We start from the raw sequence: 15,661 nt of genomic DNA, 5'->3' as shown, positions 1-15,661 counted from the left end.
AGTGTAAACCAAAGGTGGTAGGAGGATATGTTCTAACAGACAATATTCTTTGAGATATGTATTTCAATGAATTTGAGCAGGAAGGAGTGAACTCTCCATTTGTTCACAAAGTTGTCAGTATTCCCTGTTTTTCTTATATTGGTTTTCCGTGTCTCTCACTTCTGCTACCTTGCTGTCCCCAAAGGCATGTGAATCTGGGACCGCTAAATTATCGACATGTATATTAATGTAGAATTCACCATGACTAAATTAGTGCCAGGTTCAGAAAGAGAGCAAAAACCATTTTGTAATCTTTAATTTAAAAAGGAATTCATGGATTTCAAAGAAATAGACTGTGTCAGTATTTTTATTGATACATGCCCAAGCTGAGATGATATTTTAGGAAAGTTAGAGAGATGGCTTGGAGACATGTGTGCATTGGATTCTCAAACTTGAGCATGTGTGCCTCAGATTCACCGGGAAAACTTGTAAAAACACCAATTGCTTGGCCCTACACTCAAAGTTTCTGATTCAAAGTACTTGCCTTTCAAGCAGATTTGCAGATAATGCTGATACTACTAGGTCAGGGACCAAATTTTGAGAACTACTGGAGTAAGAAATACCCAAAGGCTTGACATAGTTTTAAAAGGAAGGAAACGTCTTTGTCAAATTTCTCTTTCAGGAGACACACACATAGCCACACAGACTTTATTTTCTTTACTAAATGATTAAAATTCCTTTAGATAGAACCTATTGGGAGCAAAAATGATAGTAGTGAATTACTGAAAAGCAATAAATAAGATTTAGAGGGATGTAGAGGGATGGATTAGAAAGGTGGTTTGAGGGGTAGGCTTTATAAATATAGAATGCACTGACTTGAGAAAAACCAATCCTTACCCACGCAACACCAAACAACAATATAGCTTTGGATACTTATTTGCAAAGATAATTCATACTACACATATCCCTGGTCTGGTTGTAAAACACATTTTCATCAACTTGCTAGGGAAAAAATCTCCCTTATACTCCTTTATCAAACTATGGGCCAGACGTGAAAAAAAAAAAAAAAAAAGACAATACATCGAGTAGTTTTGTCAAAAATCAGTCTAACTACAACATGATTGATCATTACTGAGCCTTTGGGTTTCCATCGTTCTTCAAGTCCTTCTTCTATAGGCAGTCACCAACTCATACTTCACCTCTATCTCAAGGGCAGAACAATTCCAACAGTTCTTCCAGAGCTGAGTATTGAGTCGGATTTTTCCTTTACTGTTTCTTAGACTAAGATGATTAATCAGAAGGGCACTAATGCTTTCACTCCCTGGGCTATGGCCTTCCACTAAAAGAAGAAATTCCAGCTGATAACTGTTAAAAAAATTTATCATAAGCAATGAGTTTCAAATGCTTCTCGGTAGCTAAATTTCTTACATTGACATTAGTGAAAACTGGTATATGGTTTGAAAATGTAACAAGAAGCTCTGCCCTACACTTGACCCTGCATCTGCTTTCCTCCAGATGATGCATCACAAAACCTTGCTGTCTGCTTTGACTCCACTGTTCATATGACCTGACATGTTTACACATCACACCACTTTTCTTCTCAAAAGTTTTCCTTGTCACTAACTGTGTCCATAAAGTTACAATGATTAATGAGTTGTTGCTGCTGCTGTTATTGTTTTAAAACCTCTTTGGATTCCTGGATTAGAGTTACTACTGAAATGCCCACTGATTTATTTTTTTCACTTTTCTCTAAAGTGAATTTATGTAGATGTAGATTTTTTTAAAGGCTTCTAAAGGATTATTTTTGTGGGCATTTTTGTATCACATGTAAGTCGCAAGATTGTGAAGCAAAGTCCCTAAACTTGAAAGTTTTAAAATCATCACTTTCTAGAGACATATTCCAGGCAACCCCCAGGGAGACTTTCAGAGCTCCCACATCATCGCCACTGTACACTGCCTTTAGTGGATATACAATCAAGAATGGTGGGAAAGTGAATACATCAGCCTCTGCCTTAGAAGAGGAAGAAAAAGAAGAGGGGGAGGGGAGGAAAGAAGGTAGACTATTGAGCATCTCACACCAAGGAAAGCTGTTCAGAGTGCTTTAACTACATGACGAGACAATCTAATGGGATACAAAAATATAAGCAATATAGATACGTGCAGCAGCATAAATAAGATCTAAATCATTTGCTGTAAGAGTACAATGCTCTCTGCAGCTCTACAAGGCTTAAATGCACAAGCTTTGAGACAGAATTTACTTATAGCAGAAAGAATATACAACATAACATAGCGATCTCCAGGCTCAAAAGGATACTGCCTGGGTTCAAGTTCTGATAGTGACAAACTGTGTGACTGGAGCTTGTTACTTAACCTCTCTGAATCTGTTTCTTCATCTTTAAATGGACATAATAATCACACCTAGTTAAGAAAGCCATCATAAAGATTAGATGAGCTAACACAGGCAAAATGCTTAGAACAGTACTTGGCATGTGATTCAGAGCCCTAGGTCAAGAATTTAAGTTCAGCTGAGCTGGTGATCAGCTGTGAGATTTTGGGCAAGTCCACCTTCATAAGTCTCATTACACACATCTAGATACACAGAGCTTTCATGAGAATCACGCAAAATAATGTATAAGAAAGCATTTTTACAATTATAACATGCAAACTATTTTGTAAATGCATTGAAATGATTTTTGGATTGATACCTACTAAATTGCTAATTGTGCTTATCTCTGACCAGGGAGTAGAATTCAAGATAGGTGAAGGGAATCTAAGCTTCTTACTTTCTTCTGTATTGTTTGAAATGTTTAGAGAGAAGTCATTTATTGCATATGTACCTTTTGATGAGAGTCTTCTACATACGTTATTCTTATTAGTGAGAACTATGCAAGCACCTAAAAACTCTTGACATCTAGGGATTATAGTTTTACTTCCAAACGCCTGTGTGACTATCTCTGTACAGTACTGACAACATGAAAACTCTCAACTACTCTCCATATCTGCAGATATAGAGAAAGGTTTAAAGTTCTATGGGGGAGATTCATGTTGAGCCAAAATTTAAAGGGTGGAAGGAAGTATCAACAGTTGTATAAATGTAGGTGTTGGGAAGAGAGGTGAAGTATGTTAGGGCCAATAGTGGTTCTTTTTGGAACAGAATGTTCAAGAGTGGCTTAGAGCTATAAGAGAAAGCAGGCAGCCCAGATATAGTAGAGCTGGTCAAGAACCTTAAGTTCTATGGTACAAGTTGCCTTTGTATCAAGGGACTGTTAGAAATCTAAGAACTTGAAAACATTGCACAGAATGGGACTGAAATAACAGAAAATTATAGAAAACCAAAAGGAGGCTAAAGGAGGTAAGGGAGGTCTTGCTACAGGATTTAACTGTGGAGACCAAGAAGCATGAAAATGAAGTATTGCCCAGAAGAAACAAATGTAGCTGTCAATCCCTTATTTAGGTCAATGATTTCCTTCCCCTGAAATCTGGTGCATCTCACAGTATAATTGGAAAAAAAAATCTGGTAATTTGGTGATCGTATAGTATAGTTGAAGAAAAATTTGTAATTCAAAATCAGAAGATGTGTGTTCAAGTCCTGGTTGTAATAATATTAACTATAATAATCATGAATAAGTCTCAACATCTCTGCACTCCAGTTTCCTTATCGCCACAGCGTGGAGATGATGATAACATCTACTTCACAGAGTTGTTGGGTGCAATAAATAAGAATGTATGTAAGAAGTAATGAGGAAGTTTGTGATACTAATAATGACTAAAATAATCTCATACAAATTGAACATTCAATAAGTGACAGACATTGTGCTAAGAGCTTCACGCACTTGATATGTCTCGTGAGGCTGTTTGGTTAAAGGCAATGTTCAGGCATTCATTCATTCACTTGACATATATCTGTTGGACATTTCCCTGTTATTTCCAGTGAATCCTACTTTCTCACATGTCCTACACTGAAGAAGTTTACCATCTAGTGGTGGAGGCAAAAGGGAAATGGTCTCACTTAGGAAGAATAAAGACCCTAGATGGGTGTGTGTGTTTATGTTTGGAGATATAGGTGGTCAGAGAAAGCTCTTACCAAGATGGTAATGTCTAAAAACACTGAATTCTAAGTAATGCTTTTCAAATTGTTGGTCAAGCCAATGATTTTAAAATCAGTTTGGTGGGTTGAGACTTGTATTTTGTTTTAAATTATAACTGACCCCACTTGTTTGTCTCGGAGGACTCTGAGAATCCAGATATGTTACTAGGGTGGCAGTGAGATCCAAACAGTTCTCAGCCTGTTTGGCGTCCTAATGGGGCCACTGAACTAAAGGCTTTTTGCAGAAACCTGAGGAGCCCCCTGGAAGAACTCATCTCTGTCAGAGAAGGAGCCAGGCTTGAGGAGCTTGGCGCAGTGATTGTGAATTCAGTGTGGCGGGTGAGTCTGTCTGGGCCTGCCCTGGATGTATGTCTGGGTTCTAGGGAGAGAGAGGAGAGGCTGAGGATAAAAACGGAAAGAACTATTTAATTAAGCTCTGAGGCACATGGTGGCATAGGCAGTACTGCTTTAGAACTCCACAAACAGCAACTTGACTGTAGACCACCGCACAAATCCAATGAGAGCTCTGTTGGGAGAGGTAGGGAGAAGTGGGAAAGCATCCGTGGTGCCTGGGAGAAACTGTGGGGTTCTGCAGAGGAGCAGTGGTGCCTGGAAGGAGCAGACATTTATTTATATGCCTGCCTGAGGCCCTCCAGGGTTCCTCATCAGGAGGGAAGCAACAACTAGGGAAGTTTGAATTACTGGTATTACAGGTGATTCCATTACTCCGCACAGGCTACTGAAAGTGGAAAAGTGTGTTGGTTAAATATGAGAATAGGAAAAGTGAGAGAATATTAAATAAAAGAACAGGAGCAGAAAGGGAAAAACAAAATTGGATGTATCTGGCCACTTGCTTGAAGAGGTGATAGTACTCTGACTCCAAAGCAATCTGTCCATCTATTGTCAACAGGCTCAAAAGCAAGTTTCTACCTTTAACAAGATAAATGAGGAATATGCCCAATGTCTGCAACATGCTGATGAGATTACCATGTTTATTAGACTAAGGGATTGCATTTTCTAAATCAAAATGCATCCTATCCTGAGTACACCTTCACATGATGCAGATGAGAGAAAATGTGGCTTTGAGCACATCAGTATGCAAACCACTAAGAAGCCTATTTCCATCTACTCTTCACTTCTGGACCAGTTTTACAGAGCGAGTAACCTATAACAAGTCAAAACTGTTTCTCCATGACCCTGTTTCATTCAGCATCAAGATGGCAATCAATACCTAATTTCCTTTAATATTCATAGACATAAGCTCCAAAAAGAACTTTGACAGATATATATTTGTGTCATTTGGAATTTTGAATTTATAACAGCATGTATGCCCAGCCCAAGAAAATGACTGAAAATGGACTTAAATCTAGGATAATGATGAAAGTCTTAAACTCTTGACTGTTTCTGACCTTCTGAAAAAAAAAAAAACCCCAGCTCTGTGCCCACTCAGGATTCATTCAGATGATTTATAAGAAATTGCATACCCATCTCACTTCTGCAAACCAAGAAATCACTTTCAAAAGAGAGTGGAATAAAAGTAAAACATTCATCCATCTCATTCTCTGGGAAATTACCAACTCAAAATATTATTCTTCAGCTTTCGGTATTCTTTCCTATAAAGGAATCTTAGGCCAATGTATATTTATGTTTTAAGTGGAATTCCTCTGCTTTTCCAAAAAAAAGAAAAAATAGAAACAAAGAAAAAGGGGGAGGCAATGTCTGAGAAACTCTAATAAGCAATAATAAGGGATAATAAAATAAATAGTAAAAATGGGAAATAATTTCCTCAGAAAATAAAAAGAGAAGATTTAATTAACTACAAGATCTACAGATGGACATTACAGTCATCCCTGGGTATCTGCGTGGAACTGATTCCAGGACCCCTGCAGATACCAAAATCTACAGATGCTCAAGTCCCTTACACAAAATGGCATAGTATTTGCATATAACTTATGCATATCTTCCTGTGTACTTTATTTTTTTATGTATCCAATTTTATCTTTTTAATTTAATTTTTATCTTATATTGAGGTATACTTGATTTACAGTGTTGTGTTAGTTTCAGGTGTACAGCAATGTGATTTAGTTATACATATAAATATATCCACTCTTTTTTAGAGTCTTTTCCCATATAGGCCATTACAGAGTATTGAGTAGAGTTCCCTGTGCTATGCAGTTGGTCCTTGTTGATTATCTAACATATATATATATAGTAGTGTCTATATATATATAGTAGTGTCTATATGTTAATCCCAAACTCCTAATTATCCCTTTCTCCCATCTTTCCCCTTTGGTAACCATAAGTTTGTTTTTAAAGTCTGTGAGTCTGTTTCTGTTTTGTGAATAAGTTCATTTGTATCATCTTTTTAGATTCCACATATGAGTGATATCTTATGATATTTGTCTTTCTCCATCTGACTTACTTCACTTAGTATGATAATCTCCAGGTCCATCCATGTTGCTGCAAATGGCATTATTTCATTCTTTTTTATGGCTGAGTAATATTCCATTGTATATGCGTACCACAGCTTCTTTATCCATTCCTCTGTCGATGGACATTTAGGTTGCTTCCATGTTTTGGCTATTGTAAATAGTGCTGCAGTGAACACTGGGGTGCATATATCTTTTGAATTATGGTTTTCTCTGGGTAGGTGCCCAGGAGTAGAATTGCTGGGTCATATGATAGTTCTATTTTTAGTTTGTTAAGGAACCTCCATACTGTTCTCCATAGTGCCTGTACCAATTTACATTCCCACCAACAGTGTAGGAGGGCTCCTTTTGCTCCACACCCTCTCCAGCATTTATTGTTTATAGATTTTTTGATGATGGTCATTCTGATCAGTGTGAGGTGCTACCCCATTGTAGTTTTGATTTACATTTCTCTAATAATTCGTGATGTTGAGCATCTTTTCATGTGCTTTTTGGCCATCTGTATGTCTTCTTTGGAGAAATGTCTATTTAGATATTCTGCCCATTTTTTGATTGGGTTATCTCTTTTTTGATATTGAGTTGCATGAGCTGTTTGTATATTTTGGAGATTAATCCCTTGTTGGTTGCATAGTTTGTAAATATTTTCTGCCATTGTGTAGGTTGTCTTTTCATTTTGTTTATGGTTTCCTTTGCTGTGTAAAAGCTTTTAAGTTCAATTAGGTCCCATTTGTTTATTTTTGTATTTATTTCTATTACTCAAGGAGACAGATCCAAAAAGATATTGCTGCAATTTATGCCAAAGAGTGTCCTGCCTATGTTTTCCTCTAAGAGTTTTATAGTATCCGGTCTTACATTTAGGTTTTTAATCCACTTTAAATCATTTCTATGTTACTTATTATACCTAATACGATATAAATGCAATGCAAATAGTTGTAAATACAATGTAAATCTATGTAAATAGTTGCTGGCGTGTAGCAAATTCAATTTTTGCTTTTTGGAACTTTCTGGAATTTTTCCAAGTATTTTAGATTTGCAGTTGGTTTTATCCACAATGCAGAACTTGTGGGCACAGAGGGCCTACCGTAGATGGAAACATTACTGTGGGTTGTGCACAGGAATCTCACCTCTAGCCTTCTATTCTCTAGTAAATTTCCTCAGCTCTACCAGGCTTGGTTGCTCATGAGGAGTTTCCTTAGATATTTCAAAACTCATTGGAATTTACCTCTTATTCCAGACACGGCTAGTAATAAAAAAGCCTTCTTTGAGAGGTTTTTATATCCTAATTACAGTATAGAGAAAGTAGTATTCTCAGCTCTGACATCAATACATGCCTTGAGGGGGAGGGGCACAGAGTGAGGGTGGGTGATGATGTAAGGCCGAGCATTATGCAATCAGAAAATTTTAAGAAACAGTTAACTCATTAAACTCTTCTTCTCAAATAGTTATAGCTGCAGTTTGATAGAATGTAAGCTGAAGGTTTTGGAAATTTAAAAGCATATAAGATTCTATGCCTTGTGAAATCTGTATGTCATCACCTACCTAATCCTATTGTTCACAGATCACTAATCACTTCTTTGAGAATTCCAGTCCAGCTTACATTGCTCCAACAACATCTTGAGAGTTCAAAGTTAGAACATCAACATTGTGCATTCAAGAATATTGTAAGGGGGAAATAATTACCCATTTGCTACATATTTATTAGTTGTCTGTTTTGTACTATGAGTTGGAGTGATGAGAAATAGATTCACTCATAAAGGGCTTCAATTTAACAGAGGAAAAAACTCACATATATGAAAATATTAGTGGACAAATAATATGTATCATTATACTTCATTTAATTAAAAAGTATAATGTAATATAAGCTAATAAAGTGCTAATTTTTTGTTGCAGCTATAAACAGAAAAGTGGTTTGGATTTACTGATATAAGCTGTCATTGATCAGGGTCTCATGTACCAGGGAGTAATGCCTACACACACACACACACACACACACACACACACACACACACACACACACACACACATACACACATACACACATACATACATACATACATACATATATGATAGGTGTGTTTCCAAACTTCTGTGATACTAAAAATCACCTGGGGAATTGATTTCTTAATAGGCCTTCTCTAGACTTACTGAAATGAACTCTCCAGAGCAGGAGCTTGAGAATCTGTCTTTTTAACAAATGACTCAATTGTTTCAGTTCAGGCAGGTTTAGAAAACACTGCAGTCCTCACAACAATCCCATGAAAATATTATTCTTCTTTTATAGTTGAGAAACTAAGGTTAGAGAGATTAATTAACTACTCGAAGGACTCCCAAATTAGAATACAACAATCTGACTTCCAGAACTTTTGGTCTTTTCACTGCACTAAGCTTTCTTTGTTCTCTGAGAAAATGATCAGATTGGATGTGTAAACATGGAATTAAAATACTTATTGTAGGGAAATTCATTTCTACTGCTGCTTAAAAACAACATTATAGTCTGCTTTAAAGTGCTAAGGAAAAGAATATTGAGCCCTTGAAATAAGAAAGTCTTTGTCAAAGATAGAAAGTTAAGATTTATGGGAATGCTGAAGCTTTTTGTGTTCCAGGGAAAAGTTGTGCACACATTTGAACAAGAAATGAGATATCCTATAGCTTCAAAGGGCTAAAGAAAAGGACCAGGACGTGTGGAGAAAAAGACTCCAGACTAAAGAAAGGAAAGTTGTTCTGACATAAAACATAGGTTGCCACAATTTTGTTTTATAACTTTCTAACCAAATGCCAGGACTCTGTGGTATACAAATGCAAGAAAGATGACAGGTCATGCAGGAATGGTGTCGGCAGAAAGAAGTACAGAAAAACCCAGTCTCTAGCCAGGAAGAAAGCTAAACTATGAGTTGATGTCCCCAAGGGACATCTGGTTTCCCCAAGGGAAACCAGAGCCCAGCTGTAAAGTAGCCTAAAACCTTTAGAAAGTTGGTGACAGCCCAGGGGCTACTTTACCTAGGGAGTCTTTTAATGGATTTCAGGAAATCCATTGAAATAGCATCTTGAAATAACATGTACAGTTTTGTTTGAATGTATGTATTCTGAGAAAGTCTACTGCTTTCATGGGTTTCTCATTAAAGTCTATAGCACAGAGAGAGGTCAAGTGAATAGAAGGACCATATTTTTAATTAATTCAGACAGAATGTGAAGAAGGGAAAAAAAAATGGTAGATGGTCTTGAAGCCCTCACAAACCCTACAAACATCAGGGAAGTCTAGGGGATTCAGGTCAGGGGTGTCCTTAAGAACTGGCTGTCCAGTAGGAAGAAGCCCTGATTTATAGTACTTGTTGATTGCTGTGATGTAAATACTCCCATGTGGCCGATTTCCAGCTGCCAATGAGATGTAGCCTAACTTTCAAAATTCCTGAAAATTTAACAATCAGCTTTCACAAGACTGCAGGAGCAGTATCCAGTAGCCCTCTGATTCAAGGTGAGTTCATTCTTAAGTCTGGAGAAAACTAAAACTAGGTCAAGTTGTTAATGAAAATAGTCGAGCCTAATTTTATACACATTTTATGTTAGCATTTTATAAATATTGCTTTAAACAGAAGTTTTTAAAAAGCTTTTCTGAAATGTTTAACCAAGTTTAAAAGATAAGAATCAGTGAATAAAGCCAAAGCTTTCTCTAATTGTTTTGACGAGATTAATTTCAGTAGGGAAATTAATTGAATACAAAAGGATGCTATAATTACGAGGAAGAAACTGGGTCCCTTCTTGTCTTGGTTCACTTGGGCTGCTATTTCAAAACAACACTGACGGGCGGGTAGCTTATAAACAGCAAACGTTTTTCGCTCAGTTCTGGAGGCTGGAAGTCCAAGATCAGGGTGCCAGCAAGGCCAGGTTGAAGTGAGGCCCTCTTCTAAGGCTGCAAACTTCTCATTGTGTCCTCACAAGGTGAAAGGGCTAGAGAGCTCTCTGGGGCCTCTTTTTTTTTTTTTTTTTTTTTTTTTTGTGGCGGTACGTGGGCATCTTACTGCTGTGGCCTCTCCCGTTGCGGAGCACAGGCTCCGGACGCGCAGGCTCAGTGGCCATGGCTCACGGGCCCAGCCGCTCCGCGGCATGTGGGATCTTCCCGGACCGGGGCACGAACCCGCGTCCCCTGCATCGGCAGGCGGACTCTCAACCACTGCGCCACCAGGGAAGCCCTGGGGCCTCGTTTATATGGGTGCTAATCCCATTCATGACGGCTCCACACTCATGATCTAATCACCTCCCAATCCCCACCCTAACACCCAATACCATCTAAGTTGGGTGGTTAGGATTTCAACATATGAATTTTGAGGGGACACAAACATTCCGACCATAGCACTTCTAGAGCAGTAGTTCTCAAATTATGGATTCTGGACAAGCAGCATCAACATTACCTGAAAACTTGTTAGAAGTGAAATTCTCAGGCCCCCCACCCCAGATCTCTGAATCAGAAACTCTGAGAGTGGGACCCAGCAACCTGTGTTTTAACAGGTCCTCCACCAATTTGATGTACTATTAGATTTGTTTCAATTTGCTTTAAATTTGGAGATTATGTTTTTCTTTTTTTGTTTTTTTAATTTATAAGATATTTACTTGATTCCAAAACAAGGGACACTCAGAGATATCTAGCCATTTGTGGCTCCCCTGTTCCAGTATTTTAATATAAGCAGGTATGTGTGCATATTGGTATAACCCCTCATTTTTTACACAAAAGGTAGCATACATTGTTCTGTACCTGTTTTTTTCACCAAATACTTTGCCCTGGAGATAACATCACATCAGCATATAAAGAACCCCCTTCATTCATTCCTTTTTACAGCTGCTTAAGTGCCACATATGTAGATAGACTACAGTTTATTGTTAGTCTTCTATTAATAGATATTTGGCTTTTTCCAGGGTTTCGTTCTAACAGATTATGCCATAATGAATAGACTTGTGCATATACCATTTTGTATTTTTAGCAGTGTACCTGTGGAAATGTCAATATTCTTAGAAGAGGGATAGCTGGGTCAAAAGTTAAATACTTATGTAATTTTGGTATTGTGTTTGCTGAACACCCCTAAAAATGTTGTACCATTTTGAATTTCTAAAGACAGTATATGAGAGTGCTTATTTCCCCACAGCCTTACCAAGACATATATTGGTATATCTTCATTTTTTTCCCATCTGACAGGTGAGGAATGGTTCTTCAATGTGGTGTTATTTACAGTTCTCTTATTTTAAGAGGTTAAGGGTCAAGCTTACATTCACATTTTGTTTTCTATGAACTGTCTCTTCTTATCTCTAGCTCATTTATTCTGTTTTTCTGTTTTTCGAGGGGTGGCCAAAAAATTTAATGTGATTTAATTTACCAAACTTTTTCCTATTGCTTATACATATTAAGTAGGAATATTTTTCCTACTCCCAGGTTATAGAGAAATTCATCTATATTTTCTTATAGTTATTATTTGTACCCAGAATTTTAAACATGTTTCTGAAGAGATTCTTATGTCCACTGAAGTACCAGTTTACAAATGCAAGTTTTATAAACTCATGTCAAACACTGCAGTTATTTACATGAGAAACATTTAATAATCTGTCATTTCATGCTTTTCTTAATTCTTCTAAATGATGTCAACCTGAAGTCTTCTTGCCTGCACGATAAAATGTTCCATTAGTAAAACGGAAAAGATTATTTCTGGAGTAATGTGTATTCTTTGTGAAGAAACATATTCAATTATTGAAAACTTTACCTTTCTAAGAGAAGACAACATAAACCATTACGATGCATCCCACAATCCAGCCAATCAAGAGAAGAATAGGGACCAGAAGGTGGGAAAATGTAGACACTGCTGAAAAAATAAACAAGAGAAAACAGATCAGGTCATGTTGGTATTAAATCTTCTGAATCAAAAGGATAAGAGGAAATCATATAATATCAAGGGAAAAATACACTCTCTAATCACATCCATACAAGATTATTATTTTCTTTTCTACAAAGGGACTTGTGACTCAGCTGGGTATTTGGAATAGAAGACCTGTGTTCAAAGCATAGGCCTTTCTTTTACAGTTATGTGAACTTGGACAATCCTGAGCTTGAACTTCCCTATTTGTAAGATACAGAGAATGAAACTTGTGATATCCACCTCCAGGAGTTGTGAGGATCAAATGGCATCACGTGTTTACAAAGGCTTTGTAAACTCTAATTACTGTGTAGGTGTGGGTGTGGTGTATACAGAACAGATTCATGCATTTGTTCAATAACACAGAGACCAGCTGTTAACATAGAAACACTGGAAAGTGACTCTGAGGTAATTCTTACTAAACTAGTCATAACATAGGGAAAGGTGTTGAAAATCGTTCTTAGACTTGATAGCTGCCTTTATCATAGGAAAAGGAAAGCATTACACCTTATGTAATCATTGAGAAAAGAGATTCTATTTTTTTAACTGGTTCAATACGGCAACCAACACTGATCCAACACACGCGTAAAAGACGAAAGTATAATAATTCCTCTTGTGTCTCCTGTTTGTACCCTTACCTGTAAAAAAGTAACTTATAGAAGTATCTTTTTTAAAAATATTCACTGCATCTCAATCTTGTTTCAAACAACACACCACACAAAATGATTCAAAACAGCACGGAAAGACATAGTATAGAATTAATGTCCCTGTGTTAAAGCCTCACATATATTCCTAATTGAAAAACACAGTTAGATTTTATGCCATTAGCTAACAAAGAAAATGCATATTCTTAGCAATTGCATTCCTATTACAATTTCCATCACTCTAAAAGTGAAGTTTTTTAAGTGCTATTAAAATCATCAGGAAATGAGACACTTCTAAAATTAGAAGACACTCATAACAGCAAATATTCTGAAATTAAAATGAATTTTAATAGTTTAAATCTATTTTTCCAAAAGTTTTGGAGTCTCTCTTAACTCTCACAAGTTCAGCAGCTTTCCTTGCTTGTCCATCTCACTGTGACCTTGAACAAAGCATTAACCTCTAAATGAAAAAAACCCTTTCTTTCTCTTTACCTGTCATGTGGTATTGCTTTAAGGATTAAGGAAACATTATGATATGCTCTTTACTCTCATTTGGATGAAAGCCTTTTTATGAATTAAGGTAGCATTAAAGTGGAAGTACGTAGTAATTTCTTGAACTGTTCCTCTCTTAACTCTCACAAGTTCAGCAGCTTTCCTTGCTTGTCCATCTCACTGTGACCTTGAACAAAGCATTAACCTCTAAATGAAAAAAACCCTTTCTTTCTCTTTACCTGTCATGTGGTATTGCTTTAAGGATTAAGGAAACATTATGATATGCTCTTTACTCTCATTTGGATGAAAGCCTTTTTATGAATTAAGGTAGCATTAAAGTGGAAGTACGTAGTAATTTCTTGAACTGTTCCTATACTGATTCAGTATTTTTCCCAATTTCAAAGAACTTATAAATACTCAATTAAAATATTGGTATTAATTTTTAAGTATTTTATACAAGCATATTTTAATACAGTTCTGAAATTTACATATAATGCACTAAAAGTAGTGTATCTCATTACTTATTATTCTTTGTAAAATAATACAATTGACTGTGCCTTTAAATACTCAAAGTATACCTGCATTTGTGTTCTGTTTACAGTAGTGTTTTAAGTTTTATTACAATCTGTAGCATTGGTTTGAAATAGGAATATTTAGGAACACAGCATACTCTGCATACGTCACACTACTAACACAAATAAGCACAAAACCTCTTTTAAAATATGAACAGTAATTCCAAAATTCTTCTCTCTGTCCGGGTTTAAAACCTGGTGCCACCACGCTCTTATATGTGATCTCAAGCAAGTTACTAAACTTTGCCATGCCTCAGTTTCCTTATCTATAAAACGGGAATGATGATAACACTTAATATCTCATGAGATTGTTGTCAGGATTAAAAGCATCAATTCCCGTAGGCATTTGAAAACTTACTTGGACACTATATATATATATATATATATATATATATATATATATATATATTCAGCCCATTTTATCATTTATTACAATCATTTTTCTTAAAAATAAAAAACATTTAAAAACCAGAAAAAAAGAAATTCAGATGTGAAGCATACCAAGCCTATTTTATTTATTTTTGTTTCAGAGTCAGAAAACACACTCAGAAAGATAGAGGGATTTCCCCCAAACTCACACGGCCATTTAGTAGCAGATCTGACACAGAATTCAAATGCCCTTAATGCTAGCCCAGCACACCACAGTGCCTCAAATCCAGTACAACACTGGAGAATATCTGAACTCTAACTCATCTTTCAAAACAAGCACGAACAAATTAAGCTCTTTTGTTTACCTGATCCTTTCTAAATGATTCATGTAACGTATAGACATGGTCCATAAATTGCGTATCTAACGCATTTTTGGCAGCCACACTAACATATACGGTTAATGATCCTTTAGCTGAGATACCACACTCTTCAGAATAACTAAGAAACAGCAAATATTGGGAAATAGAAAATAAACCAGGGAGCCTGGAGCCTTTTTTGCCAAGAGAGTTGGATGTCTTAAATCTTACCTTTTTCAGCCATTCTTCCTGTTGTGGGGTGGGCTGTTCAGGGCCACGCTTACCTCTTTGTTATTGTTATCCAGCATCTCTTTGAACTTTAAATAGACATCTGAAGAGTGTGGCAGCTGCCTGACTCCTGGCTGCCAATTGTCTGGGTGATGTAAGACATTGGAGAGCAGAACTCCTCTGTCTCTTTCTTTATCCTGTTATTGTGGAGGAAACAAGGGGCTACATGACCTAAACAATTAAGTACGTTGAATTATCCTAACCCAGAGATAAGCAGATTTTTTAAAACTCACCCAGTGCCTCAGACAACATGAAGGAAATGTTGGGAAGGGAGTGTACAGAGGAAAGATGGCATTGCGATTAGAGAAGTCCTATGAAAGAGGAAGGGTGGTATATTGGAAAGAAAGGACTTTGGAGTTGGAAAGACCTGGCTTCAAATTTCAAGTCTATTTGTGTAATAAAGGCCAGTTGCTTAACTGAACATCAGCTTCTTTGATTTTAAAATGAAGATAGTAAGACCTACACAAGGAAGAAGTGTCATAAAGATGAAATGAAAGAGTTATATCAAACATAGAGTTCTTTATTATATTACAGAATACAAAAGATAAAAT

General features: G+C 36.6%; 1 protein-coding gene across 1 annotated transcript; it reads right to left on the bottom strand.

The window, feature by feature from the left end:
• Positions 1–12,003: 12,003 nt before the first annotated feature.
• On the bottom strand, positions 12,004–15,225 carry STRIT1 (small transmembrane regulator of ion transport 1). The gene is made up of 3 exons (XM_024131839.3): positions 15,054–15,225; positions 12,240–12,338; positions 12,004–12,140 (listed from the first exon to the last, which is right to left on the bottom strand). The coding sequence occupies exons 1-2, from the start codon at positions 15,064–15,066 to the stop codon at positions 12,244–12,246; spliced, it is 108 nt and encodes a 35-aa protein (XP_023987607.1). The 5' UTR covers positions 15,067–15,225; the 3' UTR covers positions 12,004–12,140; positions 12,240–12,243.
• Positions 15,226–15,661: the final 436 nt, after the last annotated feature.

This window comes from Physeter macrocephalus, chromosome 1 (assembly GCF_002837175.3).
Source record: "Physeter macrocephalus isolate SW-GA chromosome 1, ASM283717v5, whole genome shotgun sequence".
Taxonomy (NCBI): Eukaryota; Metazoa; Chordata; class Mammalia; order Artiodactyla; family Physeteridae; genus Physeter; species Physeter macrocephalus.
This window is presented reverse-complemented; position numbering and strand designations above follow the sequence as displayed.